The sequence below is a fragment of the Oryctolagus cuniculus genome, chromosome 9 (genome assembly GCF_051225735.1).
Source record: "Oryctolagus cuniculus isolate XC-2025 breed Fujian yellow rabbit chromosome 9, ASM5122573v1, whole genome shotgun sequence".
Classification (NCBI taxonomy): domain Eukaryota; kingdom Metazoa; phylum Chordata; class Mammalia; order Lagomorpha; family Leporidae; genus Oryctolagus; species Oryctolagus cuniculus.
This window is the reverse complement of record NC_142875.1, coordinates 136,454,001-136,471,116: the sequence shown is the minus strand read 5'-3', so window position 1 is coordinate 136,471,116 and position 17,116 is coordinate 136,454,001. Positions and strand designations below refer to the sequence as shown.

Sequence of the window (17,116 nt, the reverse complement as noted above, 5' to 3'; positions counted from 1 at the left end):
GCCCCTCCTGGGAGACGCTGCTCCTTGCTTGCGCTCTGGGTCACCTCTACCACCTGTCACACTCGTCTGCTCGACCTTCCTGAGCCTACAGCCACCTCCACGAACCTGGGTTACCTGCTGTAGCCCCCTACCTGTCCCGTTCCACCAAACGTGGGCCTCATCCGTGTTATCTGCCCCTAGACACAACACTCGGCAGTTCACTATCATCCATCCAGAGCTCCCCCAGCTGAGCACACGAGACCTCCACGACACGGCCGCTGCTTACCTGATAGTCCCACCACGGCACCTGTGTCCCAGCCACTTGCTGATCTCTAACTGACCACACTGCTTTGTGCCCGTGCACTTTAAGTGTGTGCACCTCTGCGGAAAACATCCAGTCCCTTCTCTGTGCCTAAGCCAACTTCCACTTGCCCTCCAACCGCTGGTCAAGGGCACCTGCTAGAGTGGTCTCAGCTGCCTTCTTCGCCTCCCCCCACTGCTACCCTCCGGGGTGGGGGCAGGGGCCAGGTCTGTCCTGCGTCCCCAGCAGCTGACGGTGGTTGGCACGTGCAGGGGCTCAAGGGAGAGCTCCCCATGCAAGGTCGGGAGCCTTCAGTGTAGGTTATGGGCAGGGCTGTCCTGCAGGGGGCACCGCACGTGCGAGATAGTGAGGACCGGCTAATGCTGGAGGCTTAGGTTACAAGGAGGAAAGAACAAATGCAGGCCCTGCTTTTACCGGAACTTGGAGAGGGAGGGACGCACGGGCGGGGCGGCAGTGCTCCCACCTCCGGCACCTGCCCTCGGGGAAGGTGCCGCCACGTTCAGGAGCTCGGCATGTGCTGTCTCAAGGGCAAAGTGGGCGAGGCGTGTGCCATGCCTGCCACACACACAAAACCACACCTGCAGGTGTCAGTCCAGACAACCCCAGCAGTGTGGTCTCAGGCCTCTGAACCAGGACCAAACACACCAGATGCAGTTTTGGTTAATGCTAAGTTACCCCAAATCTCAACAGATGGGGGGAAACCACTATGTAAGAGAAGTAAACATTTCACTCAAAGTCAACGAAAGCAAAGCCTTCCCGAGCTTGGTGGGGAGAAGGGGTCACCATGGTGAAGGCAGCCTTGGGCGCGCAGAGCTTGAGGGGCGCTGCCTGTAGGGCTGGGAAGCACCACCCACCCCAGGGCTCAGCCCAGCAGGCAGGGCGGGCGCAGAGCTCCAGAGCCCACGACCTGGGCAGAGCCCCAGGAAGTGGCATCAGCAGTGCACCCGGGAGGAGGGGAGGCGGGGGCACTGGAAGCAGCTGTTTCTAGAGGAGCAAAGGCAATGGAGAAGGCACTGGGGAGCTCCACCTCCCAGGGACCAGCAGGCCAAGAGCAGGCTTCTCTGGCTGCAGGGCACACAGTGACGGCTGTGCCCACCACCAAGCACCACGCTGAGGCAGGAAGGCGGTATCTGGATAACAGGAAGACAATTTAATAAATCTAGACATCTATCTGCAACAGCTGTCCGTCTACCCTTTCACGCGGGGTGAGGCCCAGTTATTTAGCTGGGAACTCTCTCAATCAGGCTGTGAGTCGCGGTCTTATCAACTCCTGCCCAAAGCACAGCCGCCCGGCCAGCTCTTCTCTCTACATCATTTAGTTGGCTAATCATCTGCAGGAAAATAACTTTTTTTCCTGGGGCTAAAATAACAAAAACCTCCTGCTGCAGGGTGCTGTCAGGAACCCCGAGGGGCTCCAGTGAGGGACGTGCACAGTCAGGACTCGCTTCGGAAGAGCAGGTAGTAGCCTGCAGCCCTTTCGAGAACAAGCAGAAGAAAGAAAGATCGTTTCCACGGCAGCTACGCCCTTCATCAAATCCGGTCACGAAACCTAACAAACAGAGATGAAATTCAAATCAGGCTCCAGGCTCGGCGGGCACTGTTGACTGGAAGCCACAGATGAGCCGTTTGCTCAGGGCAGGAGGCACATGCGTCTCCATGTATAATGTATATTCTTTAAAAGCCGTTATTTTATGTATAGAACGCGACTGGATAAAAACCACTTTCTATCCAGACTTGTAAATGGGAACCGCCAAGCGGTGTCTTTGCAGACACACCAATCCCCACGCATCAGTGCAAGGCTCATCAACCCAGACTCTGTGCCTGTCTATGCTAAGCTTAAGAAAACAGGAATTGAACGCAATGGTTAGCCGGAAGGGCAGACACAAAGCCGTGGCGTCTCAGCCGTCAAGGGAGACACGGGACGCCGTGCAGAAGAGACAAGACGGTGCTTCCTATGGAAATCCGTTCTGAAGACTGAGACCTCAAAAGAAGAAAACAGCCCAAGGACACACCAAGGACAGAGCACTCAGGAGTGAGGGCCCCACGCTGACTCTTGCTTCCAGAAGAATGGTCCCCCGTGCACAGGGTCAACGGGAGGGGAGGCAGAAACAAGCAGCCCAGAGAAACAGAAGGGACCCGCGAGGGGGCGCTGGGACCCTGCAGGCTCTCGGAATTGACTCGGCGCAGAAGGGGAGGGGCCAGCAGCGGGGGCTGTGTGCATCGCGGCCCGGCTGAGCCTGTGACGGCAGTGGGGTTCACTCTGACGCCCGCGTAGAACGCTGAGAGCACGTGGTGAGGCCACGCCCTAGGGAGCCCTGCATCTCTGCACAGTACTCAGCCCTGAGCTTGGACACACACACCGATACACACGGCCCCCCGACTTGAAGGCCTGGCATGCAGTGGGGTGGACATGATCATTGAGCCCAGTGACAGGTGCTGTAGGGATCCTTAAAGCTTCACGAAGGACTTACTCATTTCCAGATACTCGTAAAACAAGCCCAGCTTGCTCATGGCCTGCAGGTGGTAGTCCTGCTCCCAGCGCGGGGTCAGGTTCTCCGGTCCCGAAACTGAGTGATACCGTCCGATGAGGTTCATGATCCACCTGCCAAGGGAGCCGGTGACAAATCAGAGTGCACGTCCACCGCTTGCCCAGAGCCGACCCCGTAAGCGCCCAGGAAGTATCTGCCTGCGTGCCTCGCACCCCCAACACTCTGCAAAGCAGGACCCGGGCCCCATCAGAGCAGCTGCCGCGACTTCCCCTCCTGCCTCTAGTCCTGTGGGCGGTGGGAATCTCAAGAGGCTTCTCCTCATTCCACTATGTTTTCACCTGCCGCCATCATTCCAAAGGGTCTTTCCCGGATGCACATAAACCAAGGTCAGACCCAGGGCCTGGAGCTACAGAAAGCAGGGTGGGGAGGGGCTGGTGGCCAGGGATGGCCTCCCTGAGTGACAGCCGAGGGACGCCTAGATGGAGGTGAGTGAGGGTCCAGGCAGGGGCCCAGCGAGCATGGGGTGGACCATGGGGATGGAGGCGGCAGGTGCAGGCCTCCGGTGTTTCCCGGCCAGCAGGGAGGCTGGCGAGGCCCAGGCTGGGCGGAGAGACCTCAGGGGAGCCCTGGTGCTTCCCACTCGGAGGGAAGTGTGGGCCCACAGCAGGTGCTGAGCAGAAAGGGGACGCCACTGAGCACACGGGTCCCTGTCCTCGGCCGCAGTCTGAGGTCACACGGGTCCCTGTCCTCGGCCGCAGTCTGAGGTCACAGCCAAACGCTTCCGCAGGGTCCCAGTGCAGGGCACGAAGACGCAGCCTGCACGGCACCCAGCACAGCCCTGGGGGGGCTGCACCGTCTCCTCGTGTGCCGTGGTGGTCTCGCTCCTGGAGCCCACAGCCCACACACGCGCTTCCCCCTGCTGGAGGCTCACCCTCCCCAGAAACGGGCCAAGACCTCGGCCAGCCCAGCACTCACGGCAGCAGCACCTCCTGGATGTTGTTCCAGATGGCCTTCCCGCCCATGATGATGGTCAGCTGCGTGGTCAGCTCCAGCAGGCAGCCGCCGGGGTCACACTGCAATGCCAGAGAAAACCCTGCTCACACCCTGGCTACTTCGGTGTTTCCCACGGCTCTTCTGTCCAGGCTTAAGGATACGGAAGGGCGGACGGTGGAGACACCAGGCCACCGGGCGAACGCACGCAGCAGCTCCACACGCACCTCCTCGTTCCTGTACTTTCCCAGCCAGTAGACGGGGTCGCCGGGGTAGCCCACGAATTTGCCCTTGAAGAAGGCGATGTAGAAGCAGGAGGAGTAGTAGTTGACGAACTGGAACAGGAACATCTTCATGGTGAGGCTGTTCTCGTAGTCCGACTGCGTCCTGGGGAGCTCTGCAGGGGCACACGAGGGGCAGCGCTGAGCCCTCAGCAGGCACAGCCCGCGAGGGCGCTCCGGACCCCCGCACGGCCGCTGACGAGCCTGCCTGCCCGCGAGCGCGAGGGCCCACGGCAAAGGAAAAAACCACTTGACTCCACTGCTCCTGAAAACGCGCAGGCAGCCACAGTGGGATCTGTGAGCACGACTTGGCCCAGACTGAGGCAGCTGGTTTTGAACTTCCTGCTCAGTAGACGCCCTTGTCTCCCTGAACTGCAGGTGGGCGGGTCTGCCCACAGAACCAAGCGACACAACAGGAGGGGCCCAGGCGAGACAGGCAGGCGCCCTGGTGGGGGCTCCACTCAGCTGCGTCCTCTCCAGGTGACCTCGACGTGGGCAGTGTGGGGGAGGCCCTCAGCCTAAGCACTGCCCAGGACGCTGGCCAGGGCACATGCCAGAGCCACGAGGACTGTGTGACCAGGGCAGCGTCCGGAGACATGCGGCCATGCTCGGAGCACGTGTGCCGCTGGATCGTGGCCCCCTGCCCCTCACTGCCCACAGAGACGTCTGCTCTCAGCAGCCGAGCCCACGAGCCAGCATCCATGCAAGAAAGCCTCAGCCTGACCTGTTCCCACGGAGCCTGCACGTGGCAGTGACCCCCTGTCCCTTTCAGGGACACAAGGCCGTACCCCCTTCATTTCCCACAGAGGCCGCAGGCAGCACCCACAGGCGCCTGACCCCACCTCCCCAGGGCCTCACCGAAGTTGGTGATCATGATGGCCACCTTCTCGTAGATGGTGTTCAGGATCATGATGATGATGAAGCTGATGATGGAGGCGGTGATGGACGTGGCCGTCTGCGGGGTCAGGTACTTCTGGATGGCTTCTGTTCCGTTGAGGGTCTTGGGAAGTTGGGCAGAGAACACGATGAACACGGACAGCCTGTAGACGATGATGCCGATCACCGAGGCGATGATGAGCAGGATCTGAAAGCACGAGAGAACCGTGGGAGACTCGTCACTCGTCTCATCTGGACTGAAACCAGTGAGGTGCACCTGTGACACAAATCCTGTAGCGCCCCCCTGGGAGACTGACGGAAGACAGAGCACGAGAAAGGGAAAGGAACGGCAGTGGAGGGGGCGTGTCCAGCCGTGTCGGGCTGACGCCAGCAGGGCAACCGTGTACAGGGTGTGAGCGGAGGCTGCGCATTCTGTACTTCCTGTGCAGTTTTCCTGAAGCCCACAGCTGCTGATAAAGACAGTAATGGAAAATAAAGTCTCTTCCACCAGCATGGCAAAGGGGAGACCGCAAGTGTGTCCCTGTGGCGGGAAGAAGTGTCCAGAACTAACGTGGACACCCCGGGACAACTGGAGTATTTAGGTGCACGCTGCATTCGCCTCCATCCTAATCCCACAGGGCCAGAGCGTCTCTGCAGGACAGGGAGCTTCGTGTGCCCCAGATGGCTGCCTTTTCCAGCACTGCTACCCCTCTCGTCACAACCCTGGGGCAGGCACACTGCAGAGCACTGCTGGGTACCCCGTCTAGGCACTGGTGGCTTCAGCTCGCTGGGATGTGGACCCATCCTAGCAGAGAGCCACAGCTCTGCTTTGGGGGCACAGCCCCTCCCCCGTGCTCAGCCCTGGGTAAGGAAGGTGCTGGGTGGCTGTAGACAGCAGGTGTCTCACCCCCCAGGCCCCAGCCATGGCTGCTGGGACCGACATGGAGCCCACGGAGCCCCCTGAGATGTGGGAGACACTGAGGGTGTCTCGGGAAGGGGTAGCTGCCCGCACCCCCAGGAAGCCACTGCCAAGGCCTCCCTGCTTGGGCAGGACGCAGGGGCTGGGATGCCGCTCCCGGGAGTGGGGCTGCCAGCGGCATGGAGACGCTGTTCCAAGGCTGTGCTCCACGCAGCCTGTGTTGACACCACCCTCGGACCTGGAGCTTCCAGCTTCAGCAACCAAAAAACCCCAGCGCCCTCTGTTGTTGTTGTTGTTGAAACTAACTAGGGGTTGATTTTCTGCTATCTACAACTGAGGCGCACAGGCATAAAAACAAACAGGAAAGGGGCGAGCACTGTGGCTCGGGGCTGAGCCACCGTCTGGGACACCGACGTCCTAGACGAGTGCTGGTTTGAGTCTCACTTGCTCTGCTTCTGCTCCAGCCCCTGCTTAGCACCTGGAAGGCAGCAGAGGATGGCGCAAGGAGCTGGGACCCTGCCACCCACGTGGAGACTGGCCCAGCTCCGGCTGCTGCAGCCATCTGGGGAGTGAACCAGCAGACGGAAGATCTCTCTTTCCCTCTGTCTTGCAAACACATAAGTAAATCTTTTCAAAATACAGGACAGCACTTGCCTCCTATCTGCAAGTAGGCCCAACCCTTTCAGAACCACGCACTGTTCACACCTGGAAGACTTCAGGGGAGCCTGAAGTCCGCCGTCATCACACCTGCACGGCACTCAACATTCCAGGGTGTGGAGGGCTCACAGAGGAATGAGTGCATTTACATTTCTCCCACCAAATGAACTCACCACAAACTCTGCTAGGGATTCTCCTGTGTCTGAATGTCCACCGTGCGGACGCACACGTGTGCATAAAATGCTGCGGTAAATGTCAGCAAATCGTACAGGCCTCCCCTTAGCATCCCCAAGAACTTCCCGGTGAGGGGCTCCGAGAGCGCTTCTCGGGCTCCGGGCCCACAGCGCCGGCCGCCTGGCCTAGCCCTCACCAGCTCGGAGCTTCTGCTGCAAGCACAGGGATGAAATCTGAGGGGGACCTGCAGCTCCCCACACTGCCCGGCCGTCACTGCTTCTCCTCCGCGGATTTGTTTTCTGCTCTGTGGCTGCTGGGAGCTGCAGAGTTCCAGGTGATCTGCACTCTTTAGTGATGTCTTACAGAATTTATTTATTTACTTGAGAGAGAACAGGTGTGTGCACACTCTGCCCTCTGCTAGTTCTCCAATGCCAGTCACAGCCAGGCCAAAGCTGGGAACTGAAGTCCAGGCCTCCCGCATGGGTGGAGCAGGAACCCGGCGACCTGAGCCTTCGCTGCCGCCGCCCAGGGTCTGCACGGGCAGGAAGCTGGGCTCAGGAGCCAGGGCGAGTCAAACCCAGGTTCTCTGACGGGGGCCTGGGGGGCAGTGTCTTGGCCTTCAGGCTCAACACCTGCTCCCCTGGGGCGTTTAAGGTATTAGCTCTTTGTTGGCCCTATTTATTAAACATTTCTTTCGGCGTTTTAAACTTAGGATACTTTGCATGTTGGCCAATCTTTAAATACTTCCCTCTGAGGCCGGCGCCGCGGCTCACTGGGCTAATCCTCCACCTTGGGGCACCGGCACACGGGGTTCTAGTCCCAGTCGGGGTGCCGGATTCTGTCCCGGTTGCCCCTCTTCCAGGCCAGCTCTCTGCTGTGGCTAGGGAGTGCAGTGGAGGATGGCCCAAGTGCTTGGGCCCTGCACCCCATGGGAGACCAGGAGAAGCACCTGGCTCTTGCCATCGGATCAGCGCGGTGCGCCGGCCGCGGCGGCCATTGGAGGGTGAACCAACGGCAAAGGAAGACCTTTCTCTCTCTCTCTCACTGTCCACTCTGCCTGTCAAAAACAAAACAAAACAAACAAAACAACAAAAAAACAACAACAAACAACTTCCCTCTGAAAACTTCTCCCATTGCTGGTAAGTTTACAGAGTGCTTTTTACATCCAGGGACTGTACACGCATCAGTGTTACTTTTAGGTTTTTATGCTTTACCTTTGGAAATGTTTCTGGAATTTACTGGAGCACATGGTTCAAAGCATGGCTCTAAACTTCCTTGTCTTCCCAAGCAGCTAGCAGAATTCCATTTATGGGACAACCTCTACGTGTCCCTGGCAGTTACGGTCCTTTGCAGCTGTAAACCATCACAGATGTAACCAGGCTGTTCTTAAGTCCAGAAAACTCCAAGTTTTTACATCACTAATATGATTTCATCAATAAATCCCAACTCAGTAAGTCCGGATTAGAAATACCTCCTTGGGGCCGGTGCTGTGGCACAGCAGGTAAAGCCGCCACCTGTAACCCCGGCATCCCAAGTGGGCACCAGTTCGTGTCCCTGCTGCTCCACTTCTGATCCAGCTCCCTACTGATGGCCTGGGACAGCAGTGGAAGATGGCCCAAGTGCTTGGGCCCCTGCACCCATGTGGGAGACCCGCATGAAGCTCCTGGCTTCTGGCTGCAGCCTGGCCTAGTCCCAGCCATTGCAGCCATTTGGGGAGTGAACCAGGGGATCCAAGACCTCTCTCTCTGACTTGCCCCCTCTCTCTTACTCACCCTCTCTCTCTGACTCGCCCCCTCTCTCTTACTCACCCTCTCTCTCTGACTCACCCTCTCTCTCTGACTTTCAAACAGATAAATAAACAAATCTATAAAAACAGAAATACTGGTTAAACTCTGGAATCATTTGCTGAAGGCTGCTTTTACTTCCTAGATTTCTTGTTATATCTTTAGGATAAAGGTATTCCTGAACGTTCTGTTTTGCTGTTGGAAAACTTTACAATCCTGGTACCTCCCATTTGGGCTCCCCAGAACCAGGGTGATTCTGCCCCTCTGATGTGACCCACACGGGAGAACCAGCACAGACGGCCACTCAGAAGCCCGCGGTGGCCGTGCAGCTCCCCGGGGACGAGCGACAGTTGTGGCAGGCGGCCTCCGTGCAGCCTCTTACCCAGAACAGGACGGCGCTGGCGCAGAGGGTGATGCGGATGCACTTCCCCCAGGCGGTGAACGGGATGCGCTCCTCTTCCTAGAAAACACAGCGGCTTCGTCAGCACAGCGGCTCTGCTCCTGCGCCTGCAGGAGTCGGGGCTGCTACAGTTTCAAAGACTCTGCTGGTAGGCACAGGCTCCGTGTCACAACCCCAGCTTCGGTGGTTAATCTCAGGCACGCCCACACGACTCGCACCGGGGATTACGCGCACGTCACAGCACCACGCTCTGCGCCGCGCTCCTGGGCTCGTCAGAGCCGCGGGAGTGACCGCAACACCTGCACACGTGCACACGGGCGGCCCACAAGTCTCCCGGGCGTCTGTGTTCACAGTCGCCACCTGCAGGGGCCTACATGCTACAGCTGCTGCCCGCCCGGCCACGGGGACCCGGCTGCTGGGCAGCACACGGCCACGGTTCTTGTGCCACGTGGGAGGATGTCATTTCTCAGTACTCAAGACTTCACGGACATCGAATTTTGACACAGTTTCAGCCTTACTTTCTGAACACACAAGCGTTCAGGAACTCCCAGCCTGCCCCCGTCGTGTCCACCATGGGAGACAATGCCAGCTTCTATGATGAACCTCACTTTCTCCACGTATACAGCGAGGGGGCCGCCTGCTCCCTCCGGGCCCTCTGCATGCAGCACCCGGCACGTCTGCCCTGGGACGTCGGCAGGTGCTCCTGCTAGTGTCGCTGTCTTTCCAGGAGCGACCTGCCTTCGGAACCTGCTGTCCTCTGCTGGTGGCTGTAAGCACCTGGCTCTAAAGTTCTCGCGTGCAGGCAAAGGTGCGAGGGTGCAGGCAACTGGACGGTCAGTGTGGGGTCACCGACGCCGGACGCACGGTTCTGCTTCTTACTCCCCAGGCACTCAGAGCAGTGGCCGGGCCCCCTCTCCAAGGACACAGATGCCCAGCGCAGCGCCCAATTGCAAGTGGACTCGACACTCACTCCCTGTCTCCCGACTGTAGCGTCGGAGCTGTGCTCTTCGCAACCAGAAGATGGAGCAGTGGCCCTGGCTCAGCGTGAAGTTAGGGGGCAGCTGGTCTGGGAGGACGGGGCTGCAGAGAGGATGGGCGGTGGGAAACAGCACCAGGTGTGAAGCCATGCCCTGCCCCTGCACGGCTGTGTCACCGTCTGAGCTTTCTGGATGCACTCTTACCGTTAGTCTGAAAAAGCACAGGTTTGCCTCCTACGTGCACTAAGCAGGACACAGCCCAGGCTGCTGAGTGCCCTGGGGATGCAGTGGGGGCCCAGGGGTGCCAGGTGCAGCCGGTGAAGAGGCTGCCGGGAGTGCGCTCACCTGCGTGATCTCATTTATCACCACGTGCGTGCACTGCGCCTCGTACTCCGGCCGGGGCTGCTCCTCCTGCTGCAGCTCGACGGTGTCCCACTCGTACTCCAGCTCTGCCTGCCGCCGCTTCCAAAATTCCAGGAACAGGGTCACTGAGAGATGGACAGCAGAGGGTCAGTGGGTCTGCAGGGACGGCGAGGCAATGAGTACACCCGCATGCACACCGCCTGTGCTCGGTCACCCAGATCCAGGGTCTGGGGGCTCTGAGTGCACACACCCGGTGCTCGGTCACCCAGATCCAGGTCTGCAGGGACGGCGAGACAATGAGCACACCCGCATGCACACACCCGGTGCTCGGTCACCCAGATCCAGGTCTGCAGGGACAGCGAGACAATGAGCACACCCGCATGCACACACCCGGTGCTCCGTCACCCAGATCCAGGTCTGCAGGGACAGCGAGACAATGAGCACACCCGCATGCACACACCCGGTGCTCGGTCACCCAGATCCAGGTCTGCAGGGACGGCGAGACACTGAGCACACCCGCATGCACACCGCCTGTGCTCGATCACCCAGATCCAGGGTCTGGGGGCTCTGAGAGACACCTCGTGCACACAGATCCAGATCTGCAGGGACTCTGTGTGACACCATAATCAGGGCACCCTATGCTCGGTCACCCAGATCCGGGGTCTGGGGACTCTGAGAGACACCTCATGCACACACCCTGTGCTCGGTTACCCAGATCCGGGGTCTGGGGATTCTGAGTGACACCTCATGCACACACCCTGTGCTCAGTCACCCAGATACAGATGTGCAGGGACCGCGAGACACTGAGCACACCCACATGCATACAGCCTGTGCTCGGTCACCCAGATCCAGGTCTGCAGGGACTCTGTGTGACACCATAATCAGGGCACCCTATGCTCGGTCACCCAGATCCGGGGTCTGGGGACTCTGAGAGACACCTCATGCACACACCCTGTGCTCGGTTACCCAGATCCGGGGTCTGGGGATTCTGAGTGACACCTCATGCACACACCCTGTGCTCAGTCACCCAGATACAGATGTGCAGGGACCGCGAGACACTGAGCACACCCACATGCATACAGCCTGTGCTCGGTCACCCAGATCCAGGTCTGCAGGGACTCTGTGTGACACCATAATCAGGGCACCCGGTGCTCGGTCACCCAGATCCAGGGTCTGGGGGCTCTGAGTGACACCTCGTGCACAGCACCTGGTGCTCAGGCACCCATATCCACGTGTGCAGGGATAGTCAAATGTGAAAGTGATGCCAATAGTTAAAGGGAGGAACTGATTTGAAGAAAATGTTGGTAATGTCCATATGTCACCCCCAGAGCTGGCTGTCAGAGGAGAGGGCACAGTGAGGGGAGCACTCTGTAGTCAGAGCACAGGGCACAGTGGGGGGAGCACTCTGTAGTCAGAGCACAGGGCACAGTGGGGGAGCACTCTAGTCAGAGCACAGGGCACAGTGGGGGAGCACTCTAGTCAGAGCACAGGGCACAGTGGGGGAGCACTCTGTAGTCAGAGCACAGGGCACAGTGGGGGAGCACTCTAGTCAGAGCACAGGGCACAGTGGGGGAGCACTCTAGTCAGAGGACAGGGCACAGTGGGGGAGCACTCTAGTCAGAGCACAGGGCACAATGGGGGGAGCACTCTGTAGTCAGAGCACAGGGCACAGTGGGGGAGCACTCTAGTCAGAGCACAGGGCACAGAGGGGGAGCACTCTGTAGTCAGAGCACAGGGCACAGTGGGGGAGCACTCTGTAGTCAGAGCACAGGGCACAGTGGGGGAGCACTCTAGTCAGAGGACAGGGCACAGTGGGGGGAGCACTCTAGTCAGAGCACAGGGCACAGAGGGGGAGCACTCTGTAGTCAGAGCACAGGGCACAGTGGGGGAGCACTATGCAGTCAGAGGACAGGGCACAGTGGGGGAGCACTCTGTAGTCAGAGCACAGGGCACAGTGGGGGAGCACTCTAGTCAGAGGACAGGGCACAGTGGGGGAGCACTCTAGTCAGAGGACAGGGCACAGTGGGGGAGCACTCTGCAGTCAGAGCACAGGGCACAGTGGGGGGAGCACTCTAGTCAGAGCACAGGGCACAGTGGGGGGCACTCTAGTCAGAGCACAGGGCACAGTGGGGGAGCACTCTGTAGTCAGAGGAGGGAGCACAGTGGGGGGAGCACTCTAGTCAGAGAACAGGGCACAGTGGGGGGTGCAGTCTAGTCAGAGCACAGGGCACAGTGGGGGAGCACTCTAGTCAGAGCACAGGGCACAGTGGGGGAGCACTCTAGTCAGAGGACAGGGCACAGTGGGGGGCACTCTAGTCAGAGCACAGGGCACAGTGGGGGAGCACTCTAGTCAGAGCACAGGGCACAGTGGGGGAGCACTCTAGTCAGAGGACAGGGCACAGTGGGGGGCACTCTAGTCAGAGGACAGGGCACAGTGGGGGAGCACTCTGCAGTCAGAGCACAGGGCACAGTGGGGGAGCACTCTAGTCAGAGCACAGGGCACAGTGGGGGGAGCACTCTAGTCAGAGGACAGGGCACAGTGGGGGAGCACTCTAGTCAGAGCACAGGGCACAGTGGGGGAGCACTCTAGTCAGAGCACAGGGCACAGTGGGGGAGCACTCTGTAGTCAGAGCACAGGGCACAGTGGGGGAGCACTCTAGTCAGAGCACAGGGCACAATGGGGGGAGCACTCTAGTCAGAGCACAGGGCACAGTGCGGGGGCACTCTAGTCAGAGCACAGGGCACAGTGGGGGAGCACTCTGTAGTCAGCACAGGGCACAGTGGGGGAGCACTCTGTAGTCAGAGCACAGGGCACAGTGGGGGGAGCACTCTAGTCAGAGCACAGGGCACAGTGGGGGAGCACTCTAGTCAGAGCACAGGGCACAGTGGGGGAGCACTCTAGTCAGAGCACAGGGCACAGTGGGGGAGCACTCTGTAGTCAGAGCACAGGGCACAGTGGGGGGAGCACTCTAGTCAGAGGACAGGGCACAGTGGGGGAGCACTCTGTAGTCAGAGCACAGGGCACAATGGGGGAGCACTCTAGTCAGAGCACAGGGCACAGTGGGGGAGCACTCTAGTCAGAGCACAGGGCACAGTGGGGGAGCACTCTAGTCAGAGCACAGGGCACAGTGGGGGAACACTCTGTAGTCAGAGCACAGGGCACAGTGGGGGAGCACTCTGTAGTCAGAGCACAGGGCACAGTGGGGGAGCACTCTAGTCAGAGGACAGGGCACAGTGGGGGGAGCACTCTAGTCAGAGCACAGGGCACAGAGGGGGAGCACTCTAGTCAGAGGACAGGGCACAGTGGGGGGAGCACTCTAGTCAGAGCACAGGGCACAGTGGGGGAGCACTCTAGTCAGAGCACAGGGCACAGTGGGGGAGCACTCTGTAGTCAGAGCACAGGGCACAGTGGGGGAGCACTCTGTAGTCAGAGCACAGGGCACAGTGGGGGAGCACTCTAGTCAGAGGACAGGGCACAGTGGGGGGAGCACTCTAGTCAGAGCACAGGGCACAGAGGGGGAGCACTCTGTAGTCAGAGCACAGGGCACAGTGGGGGAGCACTATGCAGTCAGAGGACAGGGCACAGTGGGGGAGCACTCTGTAGTCAGAGCACAGGGCACAGTGGGGGAGCACTCTAGTCAGAGGACAGGGCACAGTGGGGGAGCACTCTAGTCAGAGGACAGGGCACAGTGGGGGAGCACTCTGCAGTCAGAGCACAGGGCACAGTGGGGGGAGCACTCTAGTCAGAGCACAGGGCACAGTGGGGGGCACTCTAGTCAGAGCACAGGGCACAGTGGGGGAGCACTCTGTAGTCAGAGGAGGGAGCACAGTGGGGGGAGCACTCTAGTCAGAGAACAGGGCACAGTGGGGGGTGCAGTCTAGTCAGAGCACAGGGCACAGTGGGGGAGCACTCTAGTCAGAGCACAGGGCACAGTGGGGGAGCACTCTAGTCAGAGGACAGGGCACAGTGGGGGGCACTCTAGTCAGAGGACAGGGCACAGTGGGGGAGCACTCTAGTCAGAGCACAGGGCACAGTGGGGGAGCACTCTAGTCAGAGGACAGGGCACAGTGGGGGGCACTCTAGTCAGAGGACAGGGCACAGTGGGGGAGCACTCTGTAGTCAGAGCACAGGGCACAGTGGGGGAGCACTCTAGTCAGAGCACAGGGCACAGTGGGGGGAGCACTCTAGTCAGAGGACAGGGCACAGTGGGGGAGCACTCTAGTCAGAGCACAGGGCACAGTGGGGGAGCACTCTAGTCAGAGCACAGGGCACAGTGGGGGAGCACTCTGTAGTCAGAGCACAGGGCACAGTGGGGGAGCACTCTAGTCAGAGCACAGGGCACAATGGGGGGAGCACTCTAGTCAGAGCACAGGGCACAGTGCGGGGGCACTCTAGTCAGAGCACAGGGCACAGTGGGGGAGCACTCTGTAGTCAGCACAGGGCACAGTGGGGGAGCACTCTGTAGTCAGAGCACAGGGCACAGTGGGGGGAGCACTCTAGTCAGAGCACAGGGCACAGTGGGGGAGCACTCTAGTCAGAGCACAGGGCACAGTGGGGGAGCACTCTAGTCAGAGCACAGGGCACAGTGGGGGAGCACTCTGTAGTCAGAGCACAGGGCACAGTGGGGGGAGCACTCTAGTCAGAGGACAGGGCACAGTGGGGGAGCACTCTGTAGTCAGAGCACAGGGCACAATGGGGGAGCACTCTAGTCAGAGCACAGGGCACAGTGGGGGAGCACTCTAGTCAGAGCACAGGGCACAGTGGGGGAGCACTCTGTAGTCAGCACAGGGCACAGTGGGGGAGCACTCTGTAGTCAGAGGAGGGAGCACAGTGGGGGGAGCACTCTAGTCAGAGCACAGGGCACAGTGGGGGGAGCACTCTGTAGTCAGAGCACAGGGCACAGTGGGGTAGTCAGAGCACAGGGCACAGTGGGGGAGCACTCTAGTCAGAGCACAGGGCACCGTGGGGGGAGCACTCTGTAGTCAGCACAGGGCACAGTGGGGGGGAGCACTCTAGTCAGAGCACAGGGCACAGTGGGGGAGCACTCTAGTCAGAGCACAGGGCACAGTGGGGGAGCACTCTAGTCAGAGCACAGGGCACAGTGGGGGAGCACTCTAGTCAGAGCACAGGGCACAGTGGAGGAGCACTCTGTAGTCAGCACAGGGCACAGTGGGGGAGCACTCTGTAGTCAGAGGAGGGAGCACAGTGGGGGGAGCAGTCTAGTCAGAGCACAGGGCACAGTGGGGGGAGCACTCTAGTCAGAGCACAGGACACAGTGGGGGAGCACTCTGTAGTCAGCACAGGGCACCGTGGGGGAGCACTCTAGTCAGAGCACAGGGCACCGTGGGGGAGCACTCTAGTCAGAGCACAGGGCACCGTGGGGGAGCACTCTAGTCAGAGCACAGGGCACAGTGGGGGAACACTCTAGTCAGAGGACAGGGGCATGTTGGTGGGGGTGGGGACTCTGCAGTCAAAGGCGGGGGGAGGGTAGGTGTGGGTGGGGACTCTGCAGGCAGAGGCACGTGCCACGTTTGTGGTCATGGCCCCTGCAGGCAGCACTCTGCTCACAGCCCAGAGACCCCGTAACCAGCCCAGCACCCCGCAGCCTCGTCCATTCACTGCCTCTCGTCCCCCACCTGCTCCTCTCCTGCTCCGTCCCAGCTCCCTTCCTGATGGGCTGGGACACTCAGTTCTCTCCCAGGAAAGTCATATTCCTGCGCGTGGAAAACTGGAACTTCCCTCAGCCTTGTGAAAGTACCAGTCACGCTCAGGGGTCAGCTTTCCAGGTTCACAGCTTCACTACCTAAAAGCCAAAAGATCACTAAAAATGCAGCTAATAAGGAAACCCCGCTCCTGCTGCCTCTGCCCAGGGCCCTGCTGCACAAACTCTGGCATTCCAACGGCTCCGCCCACGACAGTGTTCGGGTATCTGCAATGTGCAGAGAATGACAACAAATAAGACAGCCCCTGTTTCAAGGAGATCCTGGGTGCTCAGCTATGAAATGACAGGTGCAGGCCACACACGGGGCCTCTGGGTACTCAGAGCCACATCCACCTACCCGGACGGCCACGGAAGGGCTGCTAGGGCGCCGCGGGAGTCTGAAGATGACTCAGAGCTTGTTGGATGAAGGCGGGGCGGATGAGAGCTAAGGCCACTGCCCCTGATGGGCAGGGCAGGGCAGGGCAGCAGGTGAGGGAGTGCAGGGTGCAAGACAGAAGGCTCTTTGTGTGCCCTGGAAGGAGGCAGGGCTCCCAGCAGAAGGTGCAGACTTGGAAGGTGGGGTCTGTGGGGAGCCACACAGGAAGACAAGACTGCTGGGACCTGGCGTGGGAAGAGGGATGGGTGGAGGCCCAGGGTGCCGGCTCACCACCTCACAAGTGCAGGAAGAGGAGCGACCTGGCTCGGTTAGGATCAGGAGCTGGTGCGGGAGCACTGGCTGGCAGGCAGGCAGGCAGTGACCATCCAAGCACAGAGCAGACGGGCGGAGCCAGGGGTGCTCAGGCTGTAAGGCAGCCAGGGCCTGGAGCGGACGAGGTCAGCCAACGGGGAGGGGAGGCAGACGCGGAGCCTACGCCACCGCCAGCACCGCCCTGAGATTCTGACTTTGCCGGTCTGGAATGGGGCCTGGGCGCAGCTTGGTGTTTTCTTCACAGCCTTAATTAGCAGCTGGGGACCCCTGGGGCAGAGAGGCAGGGCAAGGAGCGGGCGCAGCCCCAGAGGGAGGTGGGAGTCTGGGGCAGGGCTTGAGGCGTGGCAGTGGTGACGACACCCAGAGGCGCCCGCTCCGCAGCAGTGCCAGTGCGGGCCACTCTCACGACAGCTGTAGGTTACAGCGGCAGGGAGCTGGGCGTCCCAGCAGGCTCTGCACAGCGACCCCCGACTCCACCGAAGAGTCCCCCAGCC

At 60.2% G+C, this 17,116-nt stretch overlaps 1 protein-coding gene and 1 long non-coding RNA gene across 4 annotated transcripts in view; one reads left to right on the top strand and one right to left on the bottom strand.

Annotated features, from left to right (window-relative positions):
• LOC103348935 (uncharacterized) overlaps positions 1-8,845 on the top strand; it is a 280,781-nt gene extending 271,936 nt beyond the window's left edge. For both annotated transcript variants that reach the window (XR_016213685.1, XR_016213683.1), the window contains exon 4: positions 8,637-8,845. This is a non-coding gene — a long non-coding RNA (uncharacterized LOC103348935). The remainder of the gene's footprint in view (positions 1-8,636) is intronic.
• The window catches only part of ANO6 (anoctamin 6), a 134,884-nt gene that overhangs the window by 15,816 nt on the left and 101,952 nt on the right, over positions 1-17,116 (bottom strand). For both annotated transcript variants that reach the window (XM_051850989.3, XM_089304805.1), the window contains 6 exons: positions 10,194-10,336; positions 8,854-8,931; positions 4,920-5,145; positions 4,008-4,177; positions 3,766-3,863; positions 2,773-2,903 (listed from right to left, as the gene is read on the bottom strand). In XM_051850989.3, coding sequence (XP_051706949.1) covers positions 2,773-2,903; positions 3,766-3,863; positions 4,008-4,177; positions 4,920-5,145; positions 8,854-8,931; positions 10,194-10,336 — 846 coding nt within the window. The remainder of the gene's footprint in view (positions 1-2,772; positions 2,904-3,765; positions 3,864-4,007; positions 4,178-4,919; positions 5,146-8,853; positions 8,932-10,193; positions 10,337-17,116) is intronic.